We start from the raw sequence: 25927 nt of genomic DNA on the forward strand, positions 1-25927 counted from the left end.
GAGGAGGTGGACAGTTTCGAGTACCTGGGTGTTCACCTCAAGGAGGAGGTGAGTGACAGGAGGGTGTTGGCCAAACTCACCTCCATCATGGACAACACCTCCCACCCACTGCACGGGACTGTAGAAGAGCTGAGCAGCTCTTTCAGTGGCAGACTGAGACACCCTCAGTGCAAGAAGGAGCGCTACCGCAAAGCCTTCATCCCCACTGCTGTCAGACTGTACAATAAGACTGTAAAGTAACCTTTTCCAAAGCCCCCCTTGCAAAACCACTTGCAATAATCTCTGTATCAGCTGCACTTTATTCCCTGTACCAGTAACACTTATTGACATCCTGCACTAGGACTGTCACTTTACACCCCGATATTCTACTTATATAACCTGTTCTAATTTTTATCCCATTTTTATTTATTATTATTCCCCATTGTTATAACTCTGCCCCCTAAGATTTTTGCTTTACTTATTGTACATAAGATACCTCGTTTTCTACTATTGAACTGGTTGCAAATTTTCCTGTCTGTTTTTGCACAACTCTGAGTGATCTTCTTGAATACCGACTGTAACAAGTGAATTTCTCCATTGTGAGATCAATAAAGGATTATCTTATCTTATCTCATCTTAGTTTTACATTGCACAGCATTGGATTTAAGACACGTTCTGAACAACTGTAAAAAAATCACACTGGCATAAGCTGCAACCTCTCCTGTCAATACACTTTGAGATTTGGATATGCATAATTGCTAACCCTAAACCGAAGATGGCAGGTTGAATATCCGAAGAAACAGATACAAAACTGTTCTATAAACAGGGTCAAGAAACAGTTTCCTCATTAGACAGCACCTGTTAGAGGTTTAACCACGCCTTACATAGGGTCTTCAATAATATAATCCATGGTTCACAAACAGGCAACACAGATACAAGGGGGCCTTCCAGAGCGCCACATGTGGAGGCAAAAGTAAAACACAACAGTGGGATTGTTTCGCTGGATTGAAGCATTTAATATTGTGATTTTCCCATAGTGCAGCTCCCTGATTGTTATACTGAGCGAGTGGTTGACTTGACAGGGCACAGAAAAATTACTGCAATAAGTGCTTTGAGAAGGCTGCCAAGCTTGAACCTAATAAAAAAAAAATCTGCAATGTTTTGGTTGCGATTTATGTTAGATATTTCACTTTTCCAACTTGTTTGTAGAGATCCAAACTACGAGGCTTCGAGGTTGTTATGCTTAAGACGATGAAATACAGACATAACTTTGCTTTTTGCACAAAATATTAAGCTCTCTGAATATTTTTGGTTGCATAGATTTGATAATTGCAGCCATTGAAATTGCTACAGTATTTTATTTTGATAATGATTGATTCTACTCCTCTACTAGTTTCAGTTTTTACAGTTGTATGACTTATTTAGCAGAATCACCTGCAAATATTGTGGCTCATAATAGGCCTACTGGCTCAGTGTATTAGTACACAATTTAGAGTGGAAAATCAGATAAGCGGCAGACACATATAATATCTTAAAGCATGTGACAGTAATAATAACCATGCATTTGGACTGGGATACAAAATACCTTCATGATACATTTCCATGTCTAATATTGTCTCTTCTATTTTGTCGTCTTTTGCAGATTTTCCGTCGCGCAGACAAGAACGGTGAGTAAATCCGTATATGTGTGCACCGTCAGTGTGCACGCTTCTTACCTCATTTCATCTGCCTCTTCTGCGATTGTCTAGTGTTGCACAGTGGGAGGAAAATCAGTTGTGCATGGCTGACTCGTTACACTTCACTAACTTCCCCCTCTCTATTAAAATGAAGATCTCGTATATAATGGCAGGCTGGAAGTCTGTCTGAAATGTGAATGCTGTTTGTTGTCACTATGAAAAGAAAATATCTGCTCTTGAACTGCGCCAAATAGCAACAATATTGATCTGATGTGAATTTGAGACCGTAGATTTATATTTCATATATTCTACAGTTCAAGTCATCTTTTCAGTCATTCACACACAACCTTATCAGGGGGTAAAGTGTCTTGCTCAAAGACACGGCAACGTCAGTCTGCTCCTCCGGCAGCCAGGAATCCAACCAAGGCGCTCTTTTACCCACAATACAATCAGCGTTCTTCCAAACAACATTTACTTCTCTCTTAACCTTTGGTGCGACCACTTTACATGATGAATGGGTCTGTTGCCTGCAGCTAATATACACACACACTCCATTGTTTTTCTTCTTGAGTTGAGGTGGGAGAATCGCCATTACACCGAGAAGAGCAAAGCTACAGCCTGTGAACGTCTGTTTTCCTGTGGAGACATTAGAACAGAGCCCACAGCACCGTTACATAAACATCTGCCTAATTGGCCAGTGGTCATTGGACACACACATTGTAAACACTAGGAGATAGCAGTCTAAATATAGAAGAACAAAAGAAGTAACAATACATTATTTACAATATGCTAATCCTTTTTATTAGTTCAGGGGCTGAATGAGACTAGACTTTTGCACCGGCGGGGGACGCTCTGTGAAATCTTCTGCTTCATACCTGCTGTAGTAAGTGGCCGGACAGACTCTCAGGGCGATGTTATGCTCTCCAAGCTACACTTCCTACAGACCTTACCAGACTAGAATATTTTCTGCTATTGTTGGTGGTGGGTGGTTGGATGTGGAGGTGCACGTTCCGGTGTTTTGCTCACGTTTCTACTGTGTGTTTTCCACGCTCTTTAAAGGATCTGTATCATGCTGTTTTAGCCATCCTAAAGGAAAGTATAGGCATGTACAGTGGGGAAAAAAAGTATTTGGTCAGTTTCACATAGACATTGTATTTCAAATGGCATTCTCTTTAGGAAGGTTGAATAAAGTCCTGTAAAAACGTGCTTTTCTCTGTGACATTGTCGTTTGGTAAGAATAAAGAACAGGCGTGACCAGAGTAGGTTAGAAAGAGCTTTCGGTGCAAACATGACATCTGTTCAGACGCTCAGGGGGTGCGTTTGTTTTCCCTGCAGGGGCAGCGCGGACACCTCCGGCACTTCCTTTTGTCTTCATTTCTTTCTTACAACAGAAATAATGAAAAAGCTGTTTTATAAATTAAAATCAGTCATTACATTACAGATGTCGGGCTCTTCCTGTTTGACACTATGGCGTGAAATACGTCAGTGTCACAACTCACTCGCGATTCAGGAGGATTGCTTAGAAATGCGAGAATGAAGCCAAAAAACACTCTGGGGGTGTTTTTCATAAGGAAATAGCATTACAACATAAAATGATATAGGACCTTTATACTGGCGCTAGGGCCCGATCATTGATATGTTATTCGGGAGCTGGACAGTGTTTAACTCACAGTGGGAGAAATAGTTTGTCGTTTGTCCTGCGAGCGATGTTGATGTAGAGAAGAGAGAGCAAAGAGGAAGAGCTTGTTGTAGTCAGCGCTGTTCGTAACACACATCGACTCAGCCAACCCTTTGTTTGTACACAAGATACCAAGTTTGTCTTGAGGAGCGCTGTTGTTGCGCCAGGCGAAAGATCGGGCCCTATATTGTAGAAAACTTAAGAGAAATCTCCATGCGACCTTCTTTGGAGTGTGCTGGCATTTTTAAGTGAATGAAGGAGAGTTTTTGGACTGAATATGCGGTATTACAGAATCATGTGTGAATGGAATACAACACTATGTTTTCTATTATAAGGATATTAACATGGCTCGTAAAAAGTAGATTTTGCATGATTTAGGCTCATTAAAATTGTTTAAAAGGTGGATGCTAAATATAGTTTCCGTTTCAGTGGTTCCACAGTAAAATTATTCCCGTTTTTAATGAGCGGTGCTTCTTACCTCCCATTCTCAAGTATGTAAGAAGAAAGAAAAAAAACACCCATGGCCTTCAGACCATTAGAGCAGTAGCGGCACATGGACCACTCTTTCAGATAGAACGTGTGCCCAGGCCTAAATTAGGATCTGGCTTTTATCTTCTTCACAGATGACTTGGCAGCGGTGCACATATGAAGTAAGCCAACCAGGAATATCTGTAATGGTCTATAGGCTTTATCAAATGAAAAGCAACTGTCCGTGATGCATTTGAGGGAATTTATAAACCACTTAGGAGCGGCAGCGACGGGGCAAACCTTTGGGGAGAGAAGAGGGCGCCCTACTTTATGGCCTACTTTTAGACTCCGGCTGTGTCTGGCTGCTTTCATTGGATTGATAAGACTTTGGTGGAGACTCTGACCTCCTGACCTCTATATCAATGTGCATACAATACATCGTCACCTTTAAATTATTGAGTGTGCGGCATGCTGGTTCTAAAAGGCCATGTCAAAATGATCACTTCTATGTCCGTGGGATCGTGCTATGTTTATAGACCAAATGCATGTTTTTTGTTCACCAGTTTCTGTCAGCGTTCTCGCAAATGCATTCAGTAATGGTCGGGGGACATAAATTGGGCACCATTATAAATGTTTGTTTATTTTGTAGGGACAATTCATGTAAATCTGTTGGCACTCCTGGCACCTGTTAGGCCTTTCTGTTTGTATTTTTTGTTCTCATTTGGTCAACTCTAAAGCTGGGCTGCTCATATTTGGCCAAGATGGTAATTTGTACTTTAATATATTACTAAAGTCAAAACTTCAATCACGACAGATTGTAGCATGGGTTAATCCTTTGTCCACTGTTGTAGTTATTTTTTAATGGCGATGGAAACCTAAGTAAGCAAAGGCAGAACCATAGACTGTAGAATTAATAGACAACTCCTCCTCACTCCTCCGCATTTGCCATAATAACTACGTTTGAGGGGGGATTTACAGACTCCTCCTCCCCAGGTTTGATGAAGCATGTTCCTAAAAAGGGCAAAAGAGCAGGATCTTCACAGTAGACTCGGCCCTCGCAGGGCTTGGAGTTCGATCGTAGCCGCGCCACTAGCTCTCATGCTAACGGCCTGTCGATCCAAGTCAGGCCCTCATTAATTATGCAAGATTTCTAAAACGTAACCAGCCTGATTTCTTTAATTGTAACTAACCTAGCGTTATCACGGGAGGAATATCTAGCTGCAGAAAGTTTAGGAAAATTAGAAACCAGGATTTAAAGTTGTTTTAACATGTCTAATGTGCAATGCTTTCTAATGGGAGATTAGCTGCTATGGAGGTACAACAGCAATGGCGGCCCCTAGTGTTGCAGTCAGAAAGCAGAACAGTTATTGGGTTGAACATGCTAACGCCACACAGAAATGTCCTCCCGGTCCCAGGATTAATATTATTATTTCTTACTGTGAGGCAAGACAGCCAACAACCATGCCGCTGTGTTGCTCCAATTGACTCTGTGCATAACTTCAAATCAAAACAAGGCCAAAATAAAAGCACACAGCTTGTCTTAGTGATTAAATTAAAATTAAATTAGTTCAGCAGGTACTTGCAACACTACAAGAATATAATTAAATACACACATTTAAAGTGTTTTGTCTCTTAGGCAGAAAGAAAGTTGAACTAATGAACTGCTGAACTAATAGGATTGTGCTTTTATTTTGGTGTGCCGGATCAAAACAGGAAGTCAATTCTTGATTAAGTTGATTAAAAACTGCTGCATAGCTACAGACGGCATCTCTGGAATCGCCTATACATGGTAATTTTTGAAAACACTTAAGGGGAAAACAATTTTGAAAAAATTTAAATTTTCTCTCATTATTCAAAAACTACTGTAACAAATGCTGAATTATGAACAAAGTTTCTACTAAATAATGATACAAAGACATGGAGAGGTGCAAAGTGGTTCAACAGCCCATAGATACATGAATAACGGAGAATGCTAACTTGATGCTACATGTTAGCATCGGGCTAATGCTAACGGTTAGCTAGCGATTGCTACAACTGCCGTTTTTTTCACTTCTACTGAACAATCTGTTGCGACAAAATATCCATATGGGCCCGATTTACACTTGACTTTATTTATGTGATAAATAAGTTGATATTCCACCAGAAAATGGCAAAAAAGAGTGAAAAATTGTGTTTCTCTAAAGATTCTATTTTCCCCCTCGGCGAAGCCACGCCCCCTTCTATGACGAGATGCCGTCTGTATCTATATGTGATTGAAATAATCAAAACAAAAAATTCAGTCTATTTAAAAAAAAAAAAAAAAACATTTGCCACTGGTAGAAATATATGGTATCATATTTTATATTGCATTTGGGCCAAGACACATTTCTGTAACTCTTTTGTACAACCACCAATAAACCACTTTCCCTTAGCGATACAAGGGGGAACGGGAAGCCAAAACATCTAAAACGTATCCTCTTTGATCAATCAAACAAATACCGGTCAATATGTTTCACAAGAAAGACCTTTTATATAAACCTCAGCTTAAATAATGAATAAATCCTTTCCACTTCAGGAGCTGTTTGACACACTCAAATCTTCCATTGTCCTTCTCCAAACTCCAAGCCCGGCGCTGCCACTGCCACAGAACTGGCTGCAGACCTGACGATTAGAAAACCCTTGATCATAATTGACCAAAGCTGAGATTAGCGTTTCAATTCAAGCTCAAATAATTACACAGCCCTGCTCGGATATCGAAAAGGCATTGTTGGGTTTTGCGTGTGTGCTTATTTCATGCTGGTTTAGAGTTGTTAAAGATACTGTTTCATAAACCCTTGAAAATCTAGGACACTTTTAAATTATGCTTTTGATTAATTTGCGCAACGTTACTGGGTTGTTCACTTCTCCTCTGTGTATAGTCCAGGAACAGTCCTTTATCTCGGCAGTAGCTGTGACTGTGACGCCAGCACATGTTTATTTTTGTCAAATAGGCCTATGTATATTTGTGTGTTGCTCTGGTCGTTTTGGGGCCAGGCAATCTGTTTCGAAAACCCATTTATGTTCCTGTTCCGTGATTCATTTGGACCACGAACCTTGCAGCTGTGGTGATATATTAGGCTTTATGCTGAGTCCTAGTGCGCACTGGGTAAATTAAGAATGGACACAATAGTCAGGACGGTGTTTCCAGAACAAAATATTTTGTAAAAGATGTGGTTATTAATATCTTTGTTTGGTGTTGCTATACATTTCCAGCATTATGACTGTGGGGCTGGTTCTTTTTTCTCTTGAAATATGTTCTCGGGTTTGATTCCCAGACAGGGTGAGCAGGTAAAATGACTCAAGGAGTAAAGTAAAAGGCCTTTAGTACATTCAAGACTTTTGTGGACATTAGTGTACATCTAATTAAAAAAAATATATTTATACTTTTTTTTGTGGGATAGGGCTGCAATTAATGGTTATTTTGATCAGCAGATTATCTTTATGATCAATAAATTAATCGCTTTACTTTTCCCTGATTAAGTTAAAGTGATGCCGCTTGAGGACATGTTGATGGAGTAAATTTAAAGTGAATGTTTTTAAGAAACTCTCAGGGCCAGATCTTGTGGCGGCGCACGGGGCGGCGCAGGCTCTTGGCAAATTATTTTCCGAGTGGCGGCGCTATATGTGCCATTCGCCTCCGCCACCTGTGAGGGGGCGTCACAAGAGGAGGCGACTGCACTGATGGAAACACGACTGACATTCACTTCCTCGTTTATATTGCGCTGTCTTGCGTTCTTTCTTAAGCCTTTGGCTCTCACAGGTCAAACTAAAAACTTTATTTACCCCATCGTGAGCTAAACCATGTTCACGTCTCGAGAGAAAAAGAGCTACAGTGTCCGCTGTGGCGCGGATCGGCCGCGCTCGGCGTGAACGCGAAGCAAAACAAAAGCACATGTTCACCCCCCACTCCCACACAACCACTCTCCTGGACGCGGAGTCGATCTGGTTGGAGGAAAATGTGTGTGTCTCCACCCACTTAAATGCGCTAAGTCTGGAGTGGCAAGATCACAAAGTACGCTCCTACTGAGCGCAAAATGTCACGCTATCGTCTCCGTTTTCATGCACAAGATCAGGCCCTCTGTGCTTTAAAAAAGTCACAGAACTTTAGCGGCTGGAGGCTGCACTGGCCCTGATTAGGACAGCAAGTCTTTCAAGCTCTCATTTGCGAACTCGTTCCTCTAGCTGTGGCCATTGAGGTTTTAGCCCGTGATTATCTTTGTTTTGTTTTCTTCTTTAAGAGTAACCTCCGCTCCTCGCTCACTCCAAACTTTCTTTCTGCTGCTCGAATAGCCTGCAGCGCCCTCTAGCGGAATGTGCAATTATATATTTGAATTTATATTGTGCATTTCTGCACAAGTGACCCTGAGAAGTGGCCCGGAAAGACCACAACTAACAATCTAGTTTATCGGTTCCCTTTTTCATTGTTTGTAATCAGAAACTCAAGTATTGGGCCTTAATTATCCATCCATCCATCTTCTTCCACTTGTCCGTTGCCAGGTCGTGGGGGCAGCTGTTGGAGCTGCCCAAATCAGCCCCTTGTGGCTCCTCCTGCAGGTGGGGGGTCCACAGGACGGCCTCATGGTTCTAACCGGGCCTGTTGGTCTCTCATAAGGAGCTTCTGAACCGCTCTTTGTCTGACCCGTCACCTATAGGACCTCTTTGCCCTGGGAGACCCTACCAGGGGCACCAAGCCCCCGACAACAGAGCTCCAGGATCATTCGGGTGCTCAAACCCCTCCACCATGTTAAGGTGGCTGTTCCAGGAGGCGGGCCTTAATTATGACTAAAACATCAGTGGGGATGAAATGACTAAAATCCTCATTATAATTGGAAACAAGACTTTTTACTTGTTACAAATAAATCAATCGATCACTTATTTTATGTTAATATTGTCTGTTTTGATTATATTTATGAGTTGGTTCTCCCTAGACACAAGTAAGAGATATTAGTCTTTTCTCTAACTTTCTTTGAATTTTAGTTCACACAGAGCAACTAGCCGCATGCCCCATTAGTATAGTCTTGGAGATAAAAGTAACTTTTAAATGGGATACCGTATACACCCTGAACTTGGTAAGAAACTTGTTTTTATCCTAATTAAACATTCCAATAAGCGAATAAAATCAAGTTTGGTTAATACATCGTTAGGCCATTTTCCTTTTGAAAATGACACTAATGATATTGCAATATACATTAAATATACCCGCGTCACCTGCTTCTTTGCATAATTGATCTAATGCATTCTCCATTTCCTTTTTAATAAGATTTTTCATAATGGTGCATGTGACAGATGTGTGAATGCATAAATTATACTATAGAGAAGTCTATACGTGCATCTTCTTCACTAATGAACAGATAATCTCGGTGTCTCTCTCATGATGATGTGGTGTCATCTGTACCGTGAAGACACAGTACGTATGATGTGGATAAAGCTTTGAGGCTATTTGATCATAATGTGTAATTACACCACATGCCGGATATATGGACGTGTCACTCACTGTTTAATGAGCATTTCCTGACCAGTGTCACAGAAGCTGAAACCTGAGACCAGGCAAAACTCAATTTGGGCCAAACTGTAGCCTGGGAATACCCACGCTGCTGTGTGCGCTCGAATCATTTTGAACGGCACAGCAGTCTGGGGACCATGGCCAAAGTCTTCACATGGATTCGGGGACCGATCATAGAACAAGGAGGGACGGCAAGACGATGACGCACAACTCGACATACAGAAGCTTGTAATTTATTTACGGATAAAAAAAAGTTTATTTACAGATCCAACATGACAGCAGCAGACGCAACACCATCTTTAAATCAAGCTTTACACCGTGTTCTAGTTTAGCTCGAAAGTTTACAGCGGGTACGTCATACGTCATCGGATCGAACTGATTTGATTGGCTGTGGCTACGTGCAGACGCATGATAGACATTCCTAGCGCCCAATAAACGGCTGTGGACGATCGTAAACCACACCTCTCCTACGAGAAAATGAATTGGTGATCCCCAGACTAAATACAACTTGTGATATTTAGTCTGGGGATAGCCAGGCTAGCAAATTTGTCTCTGAACATATAACCTTTCACCTGCAAACAAAATATAATCATTACAATAACATGTTTAAATATTGCACTGATTCCGTGTTTCGCGATAGATTTATATAGGAAATCGTAGTTTCAAGGGCCATTTTCTCACATTGGTCCAACAATGTCTCCATGTCAGTGGCACCTCTTGACTTCAAATGTTCCAGCCTTGGACTAAACAATATTTTTTAATATCTGATTCCTAGCCTGATTTATTGAGTTTTGAATTTCAAAAAAACAAGGGGAAATTTATTTTATTTTATTCACAAAAAAACTGCTTAGTTAACGCCCCTTAACGCCATGTGTCGCTAATTCACGACATTCCACTTCCTGCAAGACCCCCCCAATGCTTTAAATTGATATTGCATATTATATATATAATAACATTATATATATTGATATATTGAAATTGATATTTTTAAATATAAAAATGTTCCGTATTTACCAGAAGTCTTGCCTTTGAAGGGTTTCCGCGGACAAAAGTCATTAAATGTTGTATGCCAAAATAAAGGCCTTAAAAGTCTTTTAAAGGTATTAAATTGGTATTCAATTAAGTTCTTTAGAAGACATACTTTTTCCTTAGAGACAGAACCCACTCAATGACATCACTTAACTATTTTAACTTTGTACATTTGGCAAATTCAGCCGATTGGTTTTGAGTATCCAACTTTCCCCTCATCCCCCTGTTTTATTGACTGTTTATAAATCTTGAATGAAATATGTATTAGTGGCATTAAAGATATAGTATTCAGGCATTAAAATTACATTAAAAAGCATTACATTTGACTTGCTGCCAGCTGCAGAAACCCTGATTTATCTTGGTTAGACTTGTGGCATTTGCAAATCCCTCCAAAAGCTTCAGAAGATGATAAACTGTCCCTCCCTCCTAGTTTGACATTTCATGCTGTATTTAGTGGAAAACTTTTTCTTTCTAGACCAAATTCAAAGCCTCAGTGATACAGATGAATATACTTAACCCTTTAATGTTACTCCCTACACGTTTATTATTATATATTTCTAACCATTTGGAGGACAAACAATGTTTTTATTTTTTTGATGGACCTCCCAGTTATCTGCTCTAAACCAGTCCAAACCTGATCTAAACCAGCATAAGTTCCTCTAAACCAGTAAAAAACAGGTCTACTCAGAAAACCTGTCAAAACCAGCATGAACCAGTCCAAACTAGGTCTAAACTGGTCCATAACAGGTCTAAACTAGTCCAAACCAGTTCTAAACCGGTCCAAACCAGGTCTAAACCAGTCCAAACCAGGTCTAATCCAGTCCAAACCTGCTCTAAACCAGTCCAAACGCGTCCGAACCAGGTCTTAATCAGTCCAAACCTGCTCTAACCCAGTCCAAACTTGGGCTATACTGGTCCAACCCCAACTGGATATTTGGAGTATTACACACTTGAACCAAACCAGGTCTAAACCGGTCCATAACAGGTCTAATCCAGTCCAAATCAGGTCTAAAACGGTCCAAACCAGGTCTAAACGGTTCAAACCAGGTCTAAACCAGTCCAAACCTGCTCTAACCCAGTCCAAACTTGGTCTAAACTGGTCCAACCCCAAACTGGATATTTGGAGTATTACACACTTGAACCAAACCAGGTCTAAACCGGTCCATAACAGGTCTAATCCAGTCCAAACCAGGTCTAAACCGGTCCATAACAGGTCTACAGCAGTCCAAACAGGTCTAATCCAGTCCAAACCTGCTCTAAACCAGCCCAAACTTGGTCTAAACTGGTCCAACCCCAAACTGGATATTTGGAGTATTACACACTTGAACCAAACCAGGTCTAAACCGGTCCATAACAGGTCTAATCCAGTCCAAACCAGGTCTTAAATGGTCGAAAACAGGTCTAAACCAGTCCAAACCCGCTCTAAACCAGCCCAAAATTGGTCTAAACTGGTCCAAACCCGCTCTAAACCAGCCCAAACTTGGTCTAAACTGGTCCAAACCCACTCTAAACCAGTCCAAACTTGGTCTAAACTGGTCCAACCCCAAACTGGATATTTGGAGTATTACACACTTGAACCGAATGGTAGAGATAGGCAGATTAAGAACAACATTTGATTCGATAAAGTGTGGTCTACCAAATGGTTGAGCAAACTAATAAAGGGTTAAAACACTTTTCTGTTCTGTTTTGTTCCATAATCCTGCATGTTTACTTTTTTATTTGGGGAATTTATAGTCCCTACAGAGAAATGTATCCTCTTATACTTGAAATAATGTACTAACTGCATGTATTAGGGGTTTATCGATGGTCATTGTTCTAAGCACCAAACGATCTTCTCACAAGTACACAGAGAAAAAGACAGAGTGAGGGAGAAAGAGAGAAGCAAATCATAGCAAATGTCATTATCCACTTTGTCTCAGGTACTCACCAAGATATGTGATACCAGTGAGACATTGAGCTGCGTCTGTGGAGTGGTTTTGTCCAATACTAACGCTGTCAAACTGTCTGGCTACAAAAGAGTGGACGCATTTCATTTTTAAAAAGGGCGCTGTTTTTTTTTTAATCCATAGCTAGAGTAATGTAACTTAACCCAACGCAACCTCCAAGTTAAAGCGATGTACACGTGAATAATTGAAGAGATTTGGAAAGCTTATACAGAGGCCGCTGGCAGTTTTCATTGGAAGATCCAAGATCCAACCCAAAAGTGTCAGGGTAATGCAGAGCGCTGTCTGTAGACGTCTTTAGGCCGTCAGCAAAAATAAGGAGTGACACTTTGGAGAGTAAGCCTGTCTGTCGAGTCCAGAAAGCTGCGTTTGGCTGAAGAACGTTTTAAAGACAGCTGAAGTGACAACTAAATATTTGGAAAAAGGTCTAAAAATGTCTCCATGTAATAAGGATCATCATTGTTTATGAATCAATACGATACTTCAATTCAGATTATCTATCTATCTATCTATCTATCTATCTATCTATCTATCTATCTATCTATCTATCTATCTATCTATCTATCTATCTATCTATCTATCTTTCTATCTTTTTTCTTTCTTTTTTCTTAATTTATCTTCTTTTTTTTTCTTTCTTTTTTCTTGTATCTTCTTTTTTTCTTTTTTCTTTCTTTTCTTTTTTCCTTTTCTGTTTTTGTTTTGTTTGTTCGTTTTTTTTTTTTTTTTTTTTCCCTTTTTTCCTTCATTCTTTTTTCTTTCTTTTTTCTTCCTTTTTTCTTTTTTTTTTTTCTTTCTTTCTTTTTCCTTCTTTTCCACTTTTTAATTTTTTTCTTTCTTTTTTCTCTTTTTCTTTTTCCTTCTTTTTCATTTTTTCTTCATTTTTTTCTTTCTTTTTTCATTTTTTTGATTTTTTTTTTAACTTCTTTAGTGTTGGGGACCCCTTCGACCCTTCAGGGGAAATCCGTGCACCCCTATCTCAAATGGGAAATGGTCTCAACTTACACAAAGCGCTTTTTGACCTTTATTAGTCCCAAAGAGCTTTACAGCAGGAAACCAGTCACCCATTCACCCTCATTCATAAACCAATGTACGCAGATACTGGAGGTGGTTAAACGATACCAGTCTGGTATTGAAAAAATAAAAGTATCGAAAGCAGGTATCGAAAAGACATATAAAATCTTAATACTCAAGTTTTAATGCTCTTGATTATCAAAAATGAAAAGAAATAAAAAAGTGAGTAGAAAATGGTGGGAAAATTGGGGAACAATGTGGGGGATAAAATTAAGAGATTTGTGAGGGGAAAAAACAAGAAAATTTGGGGCAAAATTGAGAAAAAAAACATAAAAGCATTTTTTTTTTAATTGGGGGAAATTTAGAGAAAAAATTGGGAGAAAAAAATGGAAAATGTGGGGAAAGAAACGTAAGAAAATTGCTTAAAAATTGGGGGACAAAATAAGAAGTACTTGGAGTGTTCTTTCTTCCCTTTTGTAGTTAAAGGACGTTTCTTGGTTGTTTCACCTCAAACAAATGATACAAATGCAAAAGGAATGAAATGAACGGAAAAGGAATAAATGAACATTATTAATCTGTCTTATGGTTCTATATGACAAATATTTTAGTATAGGCATTGAAAAAGTGTTGTTCAGGTATCGGTGTCGAAAACCAATTATCGTTTAAGTATCAATATCTAAAGAAATGTAACGATACCCAGCCCTGGACTTTAGACTTTTCCACACACACATGCATGTTTGACAATAGGACAGACAGAACAACAAAGAGCAAACAGTCGACGGGGTGCACTCAGATGGGATCAGGCTTCTTTTGCTGTGGTGAGTCCTATGATTTTCGCTGCAGTGTTTGTTCCCTTGGTGAGTTTAGTTTGTTTTTTCAGTCAACAGATTAGAAAAGCAGGGAAAACAAACTGTGCAGGCTCAATAATGGACTGATGTAAACGCATCAGCAGAGATGGGGCGACATTAAAGTCCTTTTAGTTCTTCTTGACAGACGTTATTGACTTTTTTTGTCCTGAATGTCCGTGATGTGTTGATCGAACTTGAGCTTTGGACCTGAATTAACACCTTTTTGAGTGACAGTGCAGGATTTTAGAGGCAGATGTGGTGAACAGGTCTGGGCTCATCCTACACATTAGGACATGGCTGAAACATGTAGTGGGAGGAAAATATTTAATTTTAACATTTTTAATCTCTGTATAGTCCCTTTAAGGCAGGAGTCCTCAAACTACGGCCCGCGGGATGATCTAGATGATTTGTAGAGCACAAATCCCTGAGTATGTAAAAAAAAAGTAAGTCTCTAGCCCATTCCTGTGCGGAGTTAGGATATTTGAACTAAATAACCAATTTACTCATTCCAGCCACTAGGGGGCAATTTGAATGAATAAAAAATAATTCCACAGGTGTCCAGCAGAGGGCACTTACACAAGAGATCAGAATATAAACACATTATAGCCACGTGGTAAATGAAGCTTGTGACACAGGCTTGTAAAGCACAATACAAGTGTAAAAAGTTATTACTTTGGTCACATTACTTGATGATTTTTTATTTGAAAATATAAATAAATGGAAATTAAAACAAAGTGTGAAGACTTGATTACTATTTTTGCAATCCACTACATTGAAACAAATATGAGCCTGAATCAAGTGCTGATCTTGTGGATATAGTCGTGGGGACGACTGTGCAGGCGAGTCATCTCTACTTCACAAAGAGGCATTTTGGTCTCGGTCATACAATTCTATGTTATAGGCCCCCCATCACAGTCAGGAACAACAATGTGGCCTCCAGGGAAAAAAGTCTGAGGACCCCTGCTTTAAGGTATAGTAAACATCTTCATTATCCCCATAGGGAAATATGTCCTCTGTATTTGACCCATTATATCGATGCCGTAACGAGCAGTGGGCGGCCGGGGATTCATCTCCAGATGTCGAGCCTGGTTTATGAGAAATACCTGGCCAGAAAAATCTCTTGTGTGTGTTTCTAGCGGTATATTCTTAAAATAAATATGTGATTTTAGAGGAGTTTTCTTAGTTGTAAAGTGAATAACTGGAGTGTACCTGCGTGACTCGTAGGCGTAAAGAGAAATGAATGAATGTACTAGAATTTTAATTTGAAAGGCATTTAGTCTCCTGCAAAACTGGCGAAAGACTAAACTCCCCAGCTGATACAGTAGATGTTATGTGCATTAAAACTGTGCTTGGCCTCAATTATTCAAATACTCCATGCAAGATTCAGTCTGTGCCTTTTACCCGAGTGAGCTGGTTTTAATTAAGTCGATGTATGCGGCGAGATAATGTAACCACAGTCATTAAAATTAACTGCTGCAAAAACCATAACTTTTGACTTGGTTCAGTCCGGGATTCACTGAAGACTTCGCATTACAGAGGCATTTTAATAGTGCTGTTACGACTGCATACCAACATTACAACAACTCAAAGTAGTTCATCCACAAAGCAATGCACTGCAGACAGAGAGCACATGAACACAACAGAAATAAGGCTAGAAATGATGGTGATTTGTTTGGTTGGGACAAATAAATGATGTTCCGCATTCACAGTAATAGTTTCTATTGCCTTCAACAAGACATGCTTTGTACAGAGGCCAATTTAGTGCTGTCAGGTAAAGCTTTAAAACCTAAAAAGGATTTCTCAGACATGTGTGAAGGAAACATCTTCAGGTAAAAGCAGCAACATTATAACGTGTTTTAATCTGTTTACTGTAGGAATGGTTTGGTATCGGGAAAAAAAGTGTGAAAAAGGTATCAAAAGCAGGTACCTAAACATTTTTTATATATTTAAATCCAGCCATAAGCGCCACTGCAGGTGTCGTAGCATTAATTAATTGTCTGTGCGAGTAAATACTACGCTGACAGAAACGATAAAGGGAAAGAGGAATATTGTACATCCAATTACACAATGGAGATAATTTTTTTACTCATTTTTTTCACCCAAACTTGGCTGTAAATACTGTTTAAGTGGCGCTAGCCCACAGTTAGCTTTGCCCGTTAGCCTGTTAGCTTCTCCTTCGTGATTCCATTAGTGTGTATTGGTGACTCTGACCCAGAGGCAGCGAAGTTGCAAGCATGGTTTTCTGGCCAGAGACACCAGGGGGAGATAAAGACCCCCCTATCATCCCATTAACACTTGTATTATACCCCCAGAGGGACTACGGAAAGGATTTATATTTTGCAAATGTTTTATTCCCATTTTTAAATTTTTTCCAATTTATCCCCAAAATTATTCCCCATTTTTCACACATTCCTTACCAATGCAGATGAACCTGATATTGTAAATGTGCAAATCTTCAAAACATTATTGTTCTGTTTTCTGTTTCTTGATGACAAATATTTTAATATAGGTATCGGAAAAAGTATCGTTGAAGTACCGGTATCGAATACAAATGTAACTGCGCATAGCCCTAGTTTCCTGTAATAGAACTGTTTGTTTTGTGTTGGCTTTGATCATATTTTTTCCCCCCGCATTAGAGGTTATTTACAGGTTAGTTCCGCTATAGAATTGTATTTAAGTTGTTTTAGGGGTCGGTTGCCTGATGTGGAAAGGCTGAAAATCCCTGATAAACATCGCAAAGTTAAATGGTCTTTTCTACGACGCGTTACACATTCTGGTGTGAGATAAAACACGTCAAACAGCTCGGTCTAAACAGATGGTGTTCAGCCTGCCCTTGAGTCTGAGCAGAATCAGCCAGCTGGAACTGCCATCTTACATCGGCCGCGTGTACCTTGTCTTTGTAGGGATGGGGCAGTTTCTCGACTGTGTATGCTTTGATCCTCGAGCAGCACCATCTTTGGTCTAATTCTGGTTCATTTTGAGAGCCGTTTGTTGAAAAAATGTTTTCCATTAATGTGCCAAAGTAATAACAAAAAGAGTGAAAAAAAAAAGGCCTTTTCGCTTTAACTGAATAGATAGAGGCAAACGTTTGACATATCGACCATTAAACTGTTGTGGGAATCTTACCAGAACAGATTGCGGACTCAAAGCTTTATATCAGCCATTTTCTAAGCATGTTTTGTCAGCCGTGTTCTGTTTGTTTCAACATCATTGACTTGGTTCACTTAAGTTCATGCTCTATTAGACATCCATTGTGATCGGATCCGATGACACTGTGGTGATTCACAGATTTTTCTTTAATTCTACTCTGTCTTAAAGGAATAGGCCACCGTTTTTACATACTGAGATATGTTCTTACCTTAGCTTTGACAAGTTCTTTAGGACCTGTCTGATCTTCACCCGTGCCTTCAATCACGTAAACCCAGCGCAGACGGCGTTAGCATTTAGCCTCTCCCCCTCTCCTCTATAGCTCCATAACAGGTCAAGATAGAAGCTACCAAGCTCTTCCACGTTTTATGTGAAGTGTTCCACTACAAAGTATAATTACACAAAACTAAACAATGTGGATTTTCTAAGTGGATAAAAGGGAGAACTATATTGTAAGGCGTAATAATACCAGGAGTAGTTCGAAATCCGCGCAGTAATCTTCACTTTACTGTGCGGATGCCAAATTACTCCTGGTATTACTACGCCTTACAATATAGTCCCCCCTTTTATCCACTTAGAAAATCCACATTGTTTAATTTTGTGTAATTATACTTTGTAGTGGAACACTTCACGTAACCATATTTAAATAGGGAAAACGTGGAAGAGCTTGGTAGCTTCTATCTTGACCAGTTTTGGAGCTATAGAGGAGAGAGGGAGAGGCTAAATGCTAACGCCGTCTGCGCTGTGTTTACATGACTGAAGGGTGAAGACCAGACAGGTCCTAAAGAACTCGTCAAAGCTAAGGTAAGAACATATCTCAGTATGTAAAAACGGTGGCCTATTCCTTTTAATATAGAAGCTGCAGTTACATGTATGACCTGAGGTGGCAGTAGTGAGTATAAAAATGATCAACTTGCATCTTTAACAGTTAAGCCATTAAATTAGTAATTGTAAAATCAAGGCCTTAAATGTCATTAAAAGCATTAAATTGGATTCAAGCTGGCATTAAATTATGACATTTTCACTGTATAATATCGAAACTATTAAAATGATGGTCTAAAACTTTTTCAGTTGCAGTTTTGGATCAAATTTATCAAATGTTTGCCAAAAAAAGTTGCCAATTTTGTCCAATTTCCTCTGTTTGATGAAATGTTTTAAAATCTTAAGAAATGAAATATATGCACGTTTGGTTTTGTCTTTGCAGGGATTTGCAAATGCCACAAGTCTAACCGAGATAAATCAGGGTTTCTTCAGCTGGCAGCAAGTCCAATGTAATGCTTTTTAATGTCATTAACGTCTTACTACCACCTGAACCAAGAACATTTTTCTCCTGTTTGGCTTCATCCAAACCTAAAAGCTTAAAAAAAAGCAACGAAAAAGCCACAAAAAACAAAAAAATATGACAAATAACTCACAAAAAAGCAACACAAAAAAGTAACACAAAAAAGTGACGAAAACATGACAAAAAGCGACAAAAAAGCAATGAAAAAGCAATAAACAAAAATGCTTCAAAAATGTGACAAGAACACGGCGACAGTGTGAAAACAAAGATCACTTTTGTAGGTCTTCGGCTTTAAATGAGGCGTTGCACTGTTGCTCTCCAGTTGAGAAGCTTTTAGATTTGGGTAATACCGAAATGGAAAGAAATGCTCTTGGTTCAGGCGGGGGGTTAGAAGTTGAACATGGTATTTAGGCATGAAAATGGCATTAAAATTGACTAGATTTGACTTATTTGTGTCCATATATAAACCATGTTTAATGATCAATATAAATATGACTTTATCCTCCTTGTTCCTTATTAAAACAATGTTGTAGAGATTCTTGCTCTGACAAACCCCTAATGTCTGTGATCGTCCTGTTTTACTCTCCAAATGCTACGTACCCTTAGCTTTGCAAACTGATGTAATCTGATGATCTGTCTTTGGTCAAAGTAAGTGACTGTGAAGTTTCCATTATCCGTGCGCCGACAGGGATGGATCTGTTGCTCTGGACTCTTTCTCAGGGATTAAAACGTCGTCATCAGTTTGGTTTGGGCAGCCTCGCCGCAGACTGATGCTTGTAATCTATGCCATCTGACAGATTGATGATGGGCCGGTGCTGAGACGCTTCTTCACACACAGCAGCTATTTATCTGGAGCTATTGATTTTTCCATCCGCGTCTGTCGCAACATGCTGTGCTCATACTTAACTGAGCAGTCATACGACGACTTGTATTAGGCAGGTTTAAAGGGACTATACAGAGTTGAAAAATGTTAGAATTAAGTATTTTCCTCCCCCTACATGTTCCAACAATGTCCTGATGTGTGGAATGAGCTCAGACCTGTTCACCACAACTGCCTCTAAAATCCTGCACTGTCACTCAAAACGGTGTTACTTCGGGTCCGATTTGCCGTCATGCGTGAGCTTAATATAGAAGCTGCAGTTACACGTATGACCTGAGGTGGCAGTAGTGAGCATAAAATGGCTAACTTGCATCTAGCCCCTTTAAACATATATATCATAGTTGCTGGGATTAATCCATAAAGGTAATCCAACAACTGATTACTCATCCCAAATTGTAGTTTAGTTACTTATTTGATTACTTCATTTCAAATTACTATTCACTCGTTAACTCTAGTTTACAAATGATAATAACAACTGTTTTTAGTCAGTGTTTTGTGTTGCTGTGACTGTGAGCCACTTTGAGTTGTCTCTTGACATGAAATTACAAATAAATTGGCCTTGTTTTGTTTATGTGCAGTCGAGAACGTCTTGTTTCTCGCACGGAACTGACAATGGACCACGAATGTTTGTGTTTCCAGACAGACTTTATAGTCTTCAGTTGTTTTTCTACATTTCTGACATTATGTAATTTCCAGCAGTCAAAATATCAGTGTTTCCCTGGTGGAGTCGTGGACTTGAGATGATCTAAACAGATAGGTTGAAAAGGATGGGTATTGTTACGTTTTGCAGTAAAGGAGACGACACAATTCTAAATACTATTGAATCTGGGTTTAGTTGGGGGTCATTTATTAAGTGTTGATGAGTGAGTAGCCGGTGCAAAAGTGGATCAGTCACACGGCATTCTCTCTCTAACATATCAGATAATACTAATACTGTAAAACACACAATTTTAAATGGTAAATTAGGGGCAACATGCCAAGAAATGAAGCTTAAAATTCAACCTGGAAGACACACCAGCTACATTCATTCATCGGCTCATCACCGGCAGCCCTTCCAACTTCCAATCATCCAATCACAGACCCAGCTCAAGCCGCACCTTCACGTCAGCCAATCACCGCAGAGCTCGTCCCAGGTTCCCCTTTCTTAAGCCCCCTGGTCAATCACTCAGAGTTTCCCAGCCGTGCTATGACCCTCCTCCACCCCTTTCTCCGCTACCACCACCAGTGTCCAGGCTCCGGGGAAGATTCTGCCTGTCGTTCATCAACGCTGTGCAGCTCCTATAATAAAACTTTCTTAAAGGGGGGGTATTATGCTAAATCGACTTTTTCAAGCTTTACATCATGTTATTATGTCATTCCCTCATTAAAAACATGCCTGAAGTGTTGCCTTGGCACATTCACGTATTTTTGAGTAATCTGTAAAAACTCTGATGGCGGCCATTTTAGGGATAGGTTTGCCTGAGTCCTCCTAGGAACGCCCCCACCTCCTGGAGACGCCTCCGAGCTTTCATCACCAGCCGAGTAACCAACCACTGCTCCTCAGCAGAACCCCCTCCCCACTGATGCCACAGACAGCGTGTGGAGGGGGCGTGTCGGAAAGGGTCAGAGGTTCTTAAAGAGACAGAGGCCTATTTCAAGACATTCGCTACAGCCATTTTGAGAGAGCACTTTTATACAAGGCAGTTATTCTAATTTACTGCATTTACAGACCAACAGAAGGTTTCGTCATCATTGTAGTGTGATATAGACTGGTGCTATGTGATTGAAAAAAGCATAATACCCCCTCGTTAATGCCTTTTCTGTCTCTGTGACTCTTTTCAGGTTGAATTATCCATATGCTATTTTTCCGTTGCACTCGCTATTTGTGTATCGCCTACTGAAACGTCTGACACACTCCATGTATTCTGTACATAATTGTTTTTATTGTTTTTGTTTTATTGTTATCACAATATTAGGTGGTGCAACATCCACATCGTTAGGTCACAAGCAAAAACACAAGAAAAAACACATTTCTTTATGTCAGTTTAACGGAACGTACTGTTGAACATTTCACGTCTTGTCATGTCATGCAGCTCATGTAACTTAACTTCAAATTGCATCATTTTTGGATTCACAGATGATGGAAAGCTGTCGTTCGAAGAGTTCAATACCTACTTCGCTGATGGCATCCTGACAACCGAGGAGCTGCAGGAGCTGTTCTACTCCATCGACGGACGACAGAACAAGTGAGGCTCCCTCTGCTCTTGCTCTTTTCATTATAATGAAAGATGACTGCGGGCTGATTTAATATTTATTCATACAAAGCTCATACTTAAATCTCACTAAATAGCCCTGCTGTCTTCACTTAGCACTTTAATAGTCTCAGAAAACGTCTAGATTCTGAATTCTGAACCGCTGAAAGGTTATTTAAAGTCATTGATTAAAGGCTTAATACCACAAAATGCAAACACATCTCGCCAACAATCACTGACCCCCATTTCTTAGTGTGTGTGAAACGGGGCCACTTGGAAACGCATTTCGCTGGGAAATTGCAATCAAAGAACTCCGCCTTGGGGTCGGCTCTCGAATCAGCGGTTGGCAAAAAGAAAATCACTTCCCCTCAAGTCGATTGTGGATTTCAACTTTAATATTTTCCCAGATCCAGAGGGCTAAATTGTTCTTGGCGCTTTATTGATAACATACTGACACACACACACACTCTAGCTCTGCAAGGTTTTATTCAAGCCTTGTAGGAACGTGAAAGCCGTCGAAGGATGTCTCTAAATGAACGTGAAATGTTTTGTTGTAGTGATGTAAATGAGTGTTTGTTCTGTGGCCTTCACATCATAATATGCATCGAAATAGTAGTCTCAAAATGCTACATGAAATGCCTTTATTGTTTAGCCAAATACTGTGTGTGCATATAGGTTCTATGGTATCAGCTAGCCTGCATTAAAAACAGTCTGACCCGCTCCACAGAGCACCGGAGGCAAATCACTTGTAGCGCCAGACTAACTATATAAATGTATGTGTCGATAGAATAATTTTTGGAATATGACCTTGCATCACATGAATGATCGCATTTTGAGGGACTATTTTCTAGCAGATCACTCCGCCGCTGCGTAGCTTTTACAACCACGAAGCTGATGCTGCTCAAATATAAGTTATTTTAGATGCAAAATAGTTAAAAATATTCTATCGACAGACATTTATATTGTTAGTCTGGCGGTACAAGTGATTTGCCTCAGGTGCACTGTGGAGTCAGACTGTTTTTAATGCAGGCTAGCTGATACCGTAGAAATGTGCTAGCCTAGCACAAGCCTAGCACCACAAAACTCTTCAAATATAAGAACTGCATGAATTACAAAAAAAATATCTCCAGGTACCAGCAACACTCTGGATAACTAGGAAATGAGGCCCTATGTCAAAAATCCTGAAATATCCCTTTAAGCTCGTGCATGACACTTTGGACCGGAACAACTTTTTGAGTGACAGTGCAGGATTTTAGTGGCAGTTGTGGTTAACAGGTCACTCTACACATTAGGACATGGCTGGAACATGCAGGGCGAGGAAAATACATAATTTTTATACTCCGTATAGTCCCTTTAAGTCCCTTCCGCTTGATGCAAGGACAGCATTGTTCCAAAGGGGATGGTCATCTTGCATGTACAAGATGTTGCACTATTTGACTGTGCCATTGGCGAGAGGACGTCGCTTATAAAAAAAAAGAGACGTTGACTGTTTCTTTGGCTTTATCAGTCAAACTAAAGACTTGATTTATCCAACCGTGAGTTAAACACTGTCCAGTGTCCCAAGAGATGACTTTGAGGAACATAATTACAAAAATCAGAGATCAAATGCCTGTTAAAGTACACTAGAGATGTGAAGAATGCTGTAATTAGGCCCGAGCAACGGACACGCAGTGTCCCGCGAGGGACTAATTAAAACCGTTAACGGGGGACGAAAACGCAAGAATTCACGTAGCAAACGTGAACCGATTCGCAAGTAACAGGGGTCAAAACGTAGTGCTCCGCAAGCTCTAATTTTGGGTGGGGTTCGCGAGAGAGAATAATAAAAGATGGCTCTGTGGCGCCCCCTCAAACAGGCAGTTTACATTGACCCAATGGAGGAGGGGTCGAAAAAAAAATCATTGTACAAAAGTGACATTGGCCAAGGACATAGACCACGTCAGGACATGTCAAAAATGATATTATGACCCCGCCCTAAATGCTACAGGAAGTCGGCCATCTTGGCCCGAACCTCAAACCTTCAAAATCGTACCTCTTGAACTTCTGGCCCCTGATCCCCGAGCTTTCGATGGAAAGCCTCCAATTTTGGCCAACGTGTCCCAAACCCATGTGGCTTTCAAAATCATCAATTACATTTTTTTTAAACTATTGGGCGTGGTCATGACAAGGCCGCAACTGAGAGGCCATTTTCAGCAAATTTCAAAGCCTCATATCTTTCACAGACTTGGCCGGATTGGAACGGACCCAATCCGGCGCGCGTGCGCATTCCCCACCTGGACCTAATGCTGTGCACACGCAGCCCCTATCGCCAAAAATGACCCACTGGCGCCCCCTCAAAGGTTTTGTCTTTCAAAATTCGTATAAAAAAAACGGGATGGTATGGAGGTGTGGAAAAAATCATACAGACCTTGTCTGTGATGGGGAACAACATATCAAAACCACGGCTCTCTGAGTAATGTCTTTGTGGGAGAAAAATAATGGCCGAAAAATCGTTTCCATTATTATTATTATTATTATTATTATTATTATTACGTCTTTGATCTCAATTTTGACCCCCTGAACATTAACGAAAAGTCAATTTTATTTGACCAAAGGTTCAAGGTTGGTGTAAAATTAACTATTTTGATATTTGCAAGACAACACTTTGAACAATGCCTCAGTGGCGCCCCCACAAGCATGCCCCCAATTCATTTGGAAGCATGCATTTTTTGGCCTAAACCTTTGTCTTTGAGTACAGTGATAGAGCACATCAAGACAAACTTAAAACATCATTATAACTCCGCCCTCTGACAAAGAGGAAGTCGGCCATATTGGATTGAAAATTGTAACCTGAATTTCTTAACCTGATCTTTTGTCAAGTCACTCGAAGGGTTTTGGACCAAATGACATCCAACTTGGTGAGTGTGATCTAGAGACGTAGAGCTACAATAATCAAGCTCTTTTGTTCGGATATCTGTTACGGTTTGTCTCTACCGCTCTGCTAAAAATCATGCTTTTTTCCCGCCTTTTTGATGACAACTCACAAGGGCATGCAAATTCCAATCACACTCTTATTTGGACCACATAAGCCCCTCTGTGGATCGTACTGATTACCCTTGATAATTGTACAATTTTCACAAAAATAGCGCCCCCTACCTATACCTTCAAAATTACACTTGCACGAAAGTGAAAACAAAGGTGATATCCTGATTCGGCACGTCACACTGATCAAAAAAGTCTATTACAACATGCCTCTATCTCGCTTTATTTTCTGTATAATTAGGCCCGAGCAACGGACACGCAGTGTCCCGCGAGGGACTAATTAAAACCGTTAACGGGGGACGAAAACGCAAGAATTCACGTAGCAAACGTGAACCGATTCGCAAGTAACAGGGGTCAAAACGTAGTGCTCCGCAAGCTCTAATTTTGGGTGGGGTTCGCGAGAGAGAATAATAAAAGATGGCTCTGTGGCGCCCCCTCAAACAGGCAGTTTACATTGACCCAATGGAGGAGGGGTCGAAAAAAAAATCATTGTACAAAAGTGACATTGGCCAAGGACATAGACCACGTCAGGACATGTCAAAAATGATATTATGACCCCGCCCTAAATGCTACAGGAAGTCGGCCATCTTGGCCCGAACCTCAAACCTTCAAAATCGTACCTCTTGAACTTCTGGCCCCTGATCCCCGAGCTTTCGATGGAAAGCCTCCAATTTTGGCCAACGTGTCCCAAACCCATGTGGCTTTCAAAATCATCAATTACATTTTTTTTAAACTATTGGGCGTGGTCATGACAAGGCCGCAACTGAGAGGCCATTTTCAGCAAATTTCAAAGCCTCATATCTTTCACAGACTTGGCCGGATTGGAACGGACCCAATCCGGCGCGCGTGCGCATTCCCCACCTGGACCTAATGCTGTGCACACGCAGCCCCTATCGCCAAAAAAGCCTTTAAATTGGCTTTTAAGTGGCTTGTAAGTGGCCCGCCCATCCTCCGTGAAAATCGCCAGAGGTCTTAGCCTGGCAGCTTGTTGGCCTCTGTCAGAGTTTCTCCTGAAATTCGCCAGTATTCCACATTTCCCCCTTTCTTCACAAAAACTACACTTTTGGACTCGTATATACTTATATTAACCCTCTGTAACAGGCATCAGCTTTAATTTGGACGTTTTTGCCTCCAAATTCACGTTTTTCTCAACTGTACAATCACAGGAAGTTCAATTCGACTGTTTCCTGTCCGTCTCTCTGTGTGTTCCTCATAC

General features: G+C 40.3%; 1 protein-coding gene across 1 annotated transcript in view; it reads left to right on the forward strand.

Annotated features, from left to right (window-relative positions):
• necab3 (N-terminal EF-hand calcium binding protein 3) overlaps positions 1–25927 on the forward strand; it is an 87894-nt gene that overhangs the window by 11310 nt on the left and 50657 nt on the right. Inside the window, exons 2-3 of the mRNA XM_079579326.1 lie at positions 1622–1646; positions 21579–21687. Coding sequence (XP_079435452.1) covers positions 1622–1646; positions 21579–21687 — 134 coding nt within the window. The remainder of the gene's footprint in view (positions 1–1621; positions 1647–21578; positions 21688–25927) is intronic.

This window comes from Gobius niger (assembly GCF_951799975.1).
Source record: "Gobius niger genome assembly, chromosome: 20".
Classification (NCBI taxonomy): domain Eukaryota; kingdom Metazoa; phylum Chordata; class Actinopteri; order Gobiiformes; family Gobiidae; genus Gobius; species Gobius niger.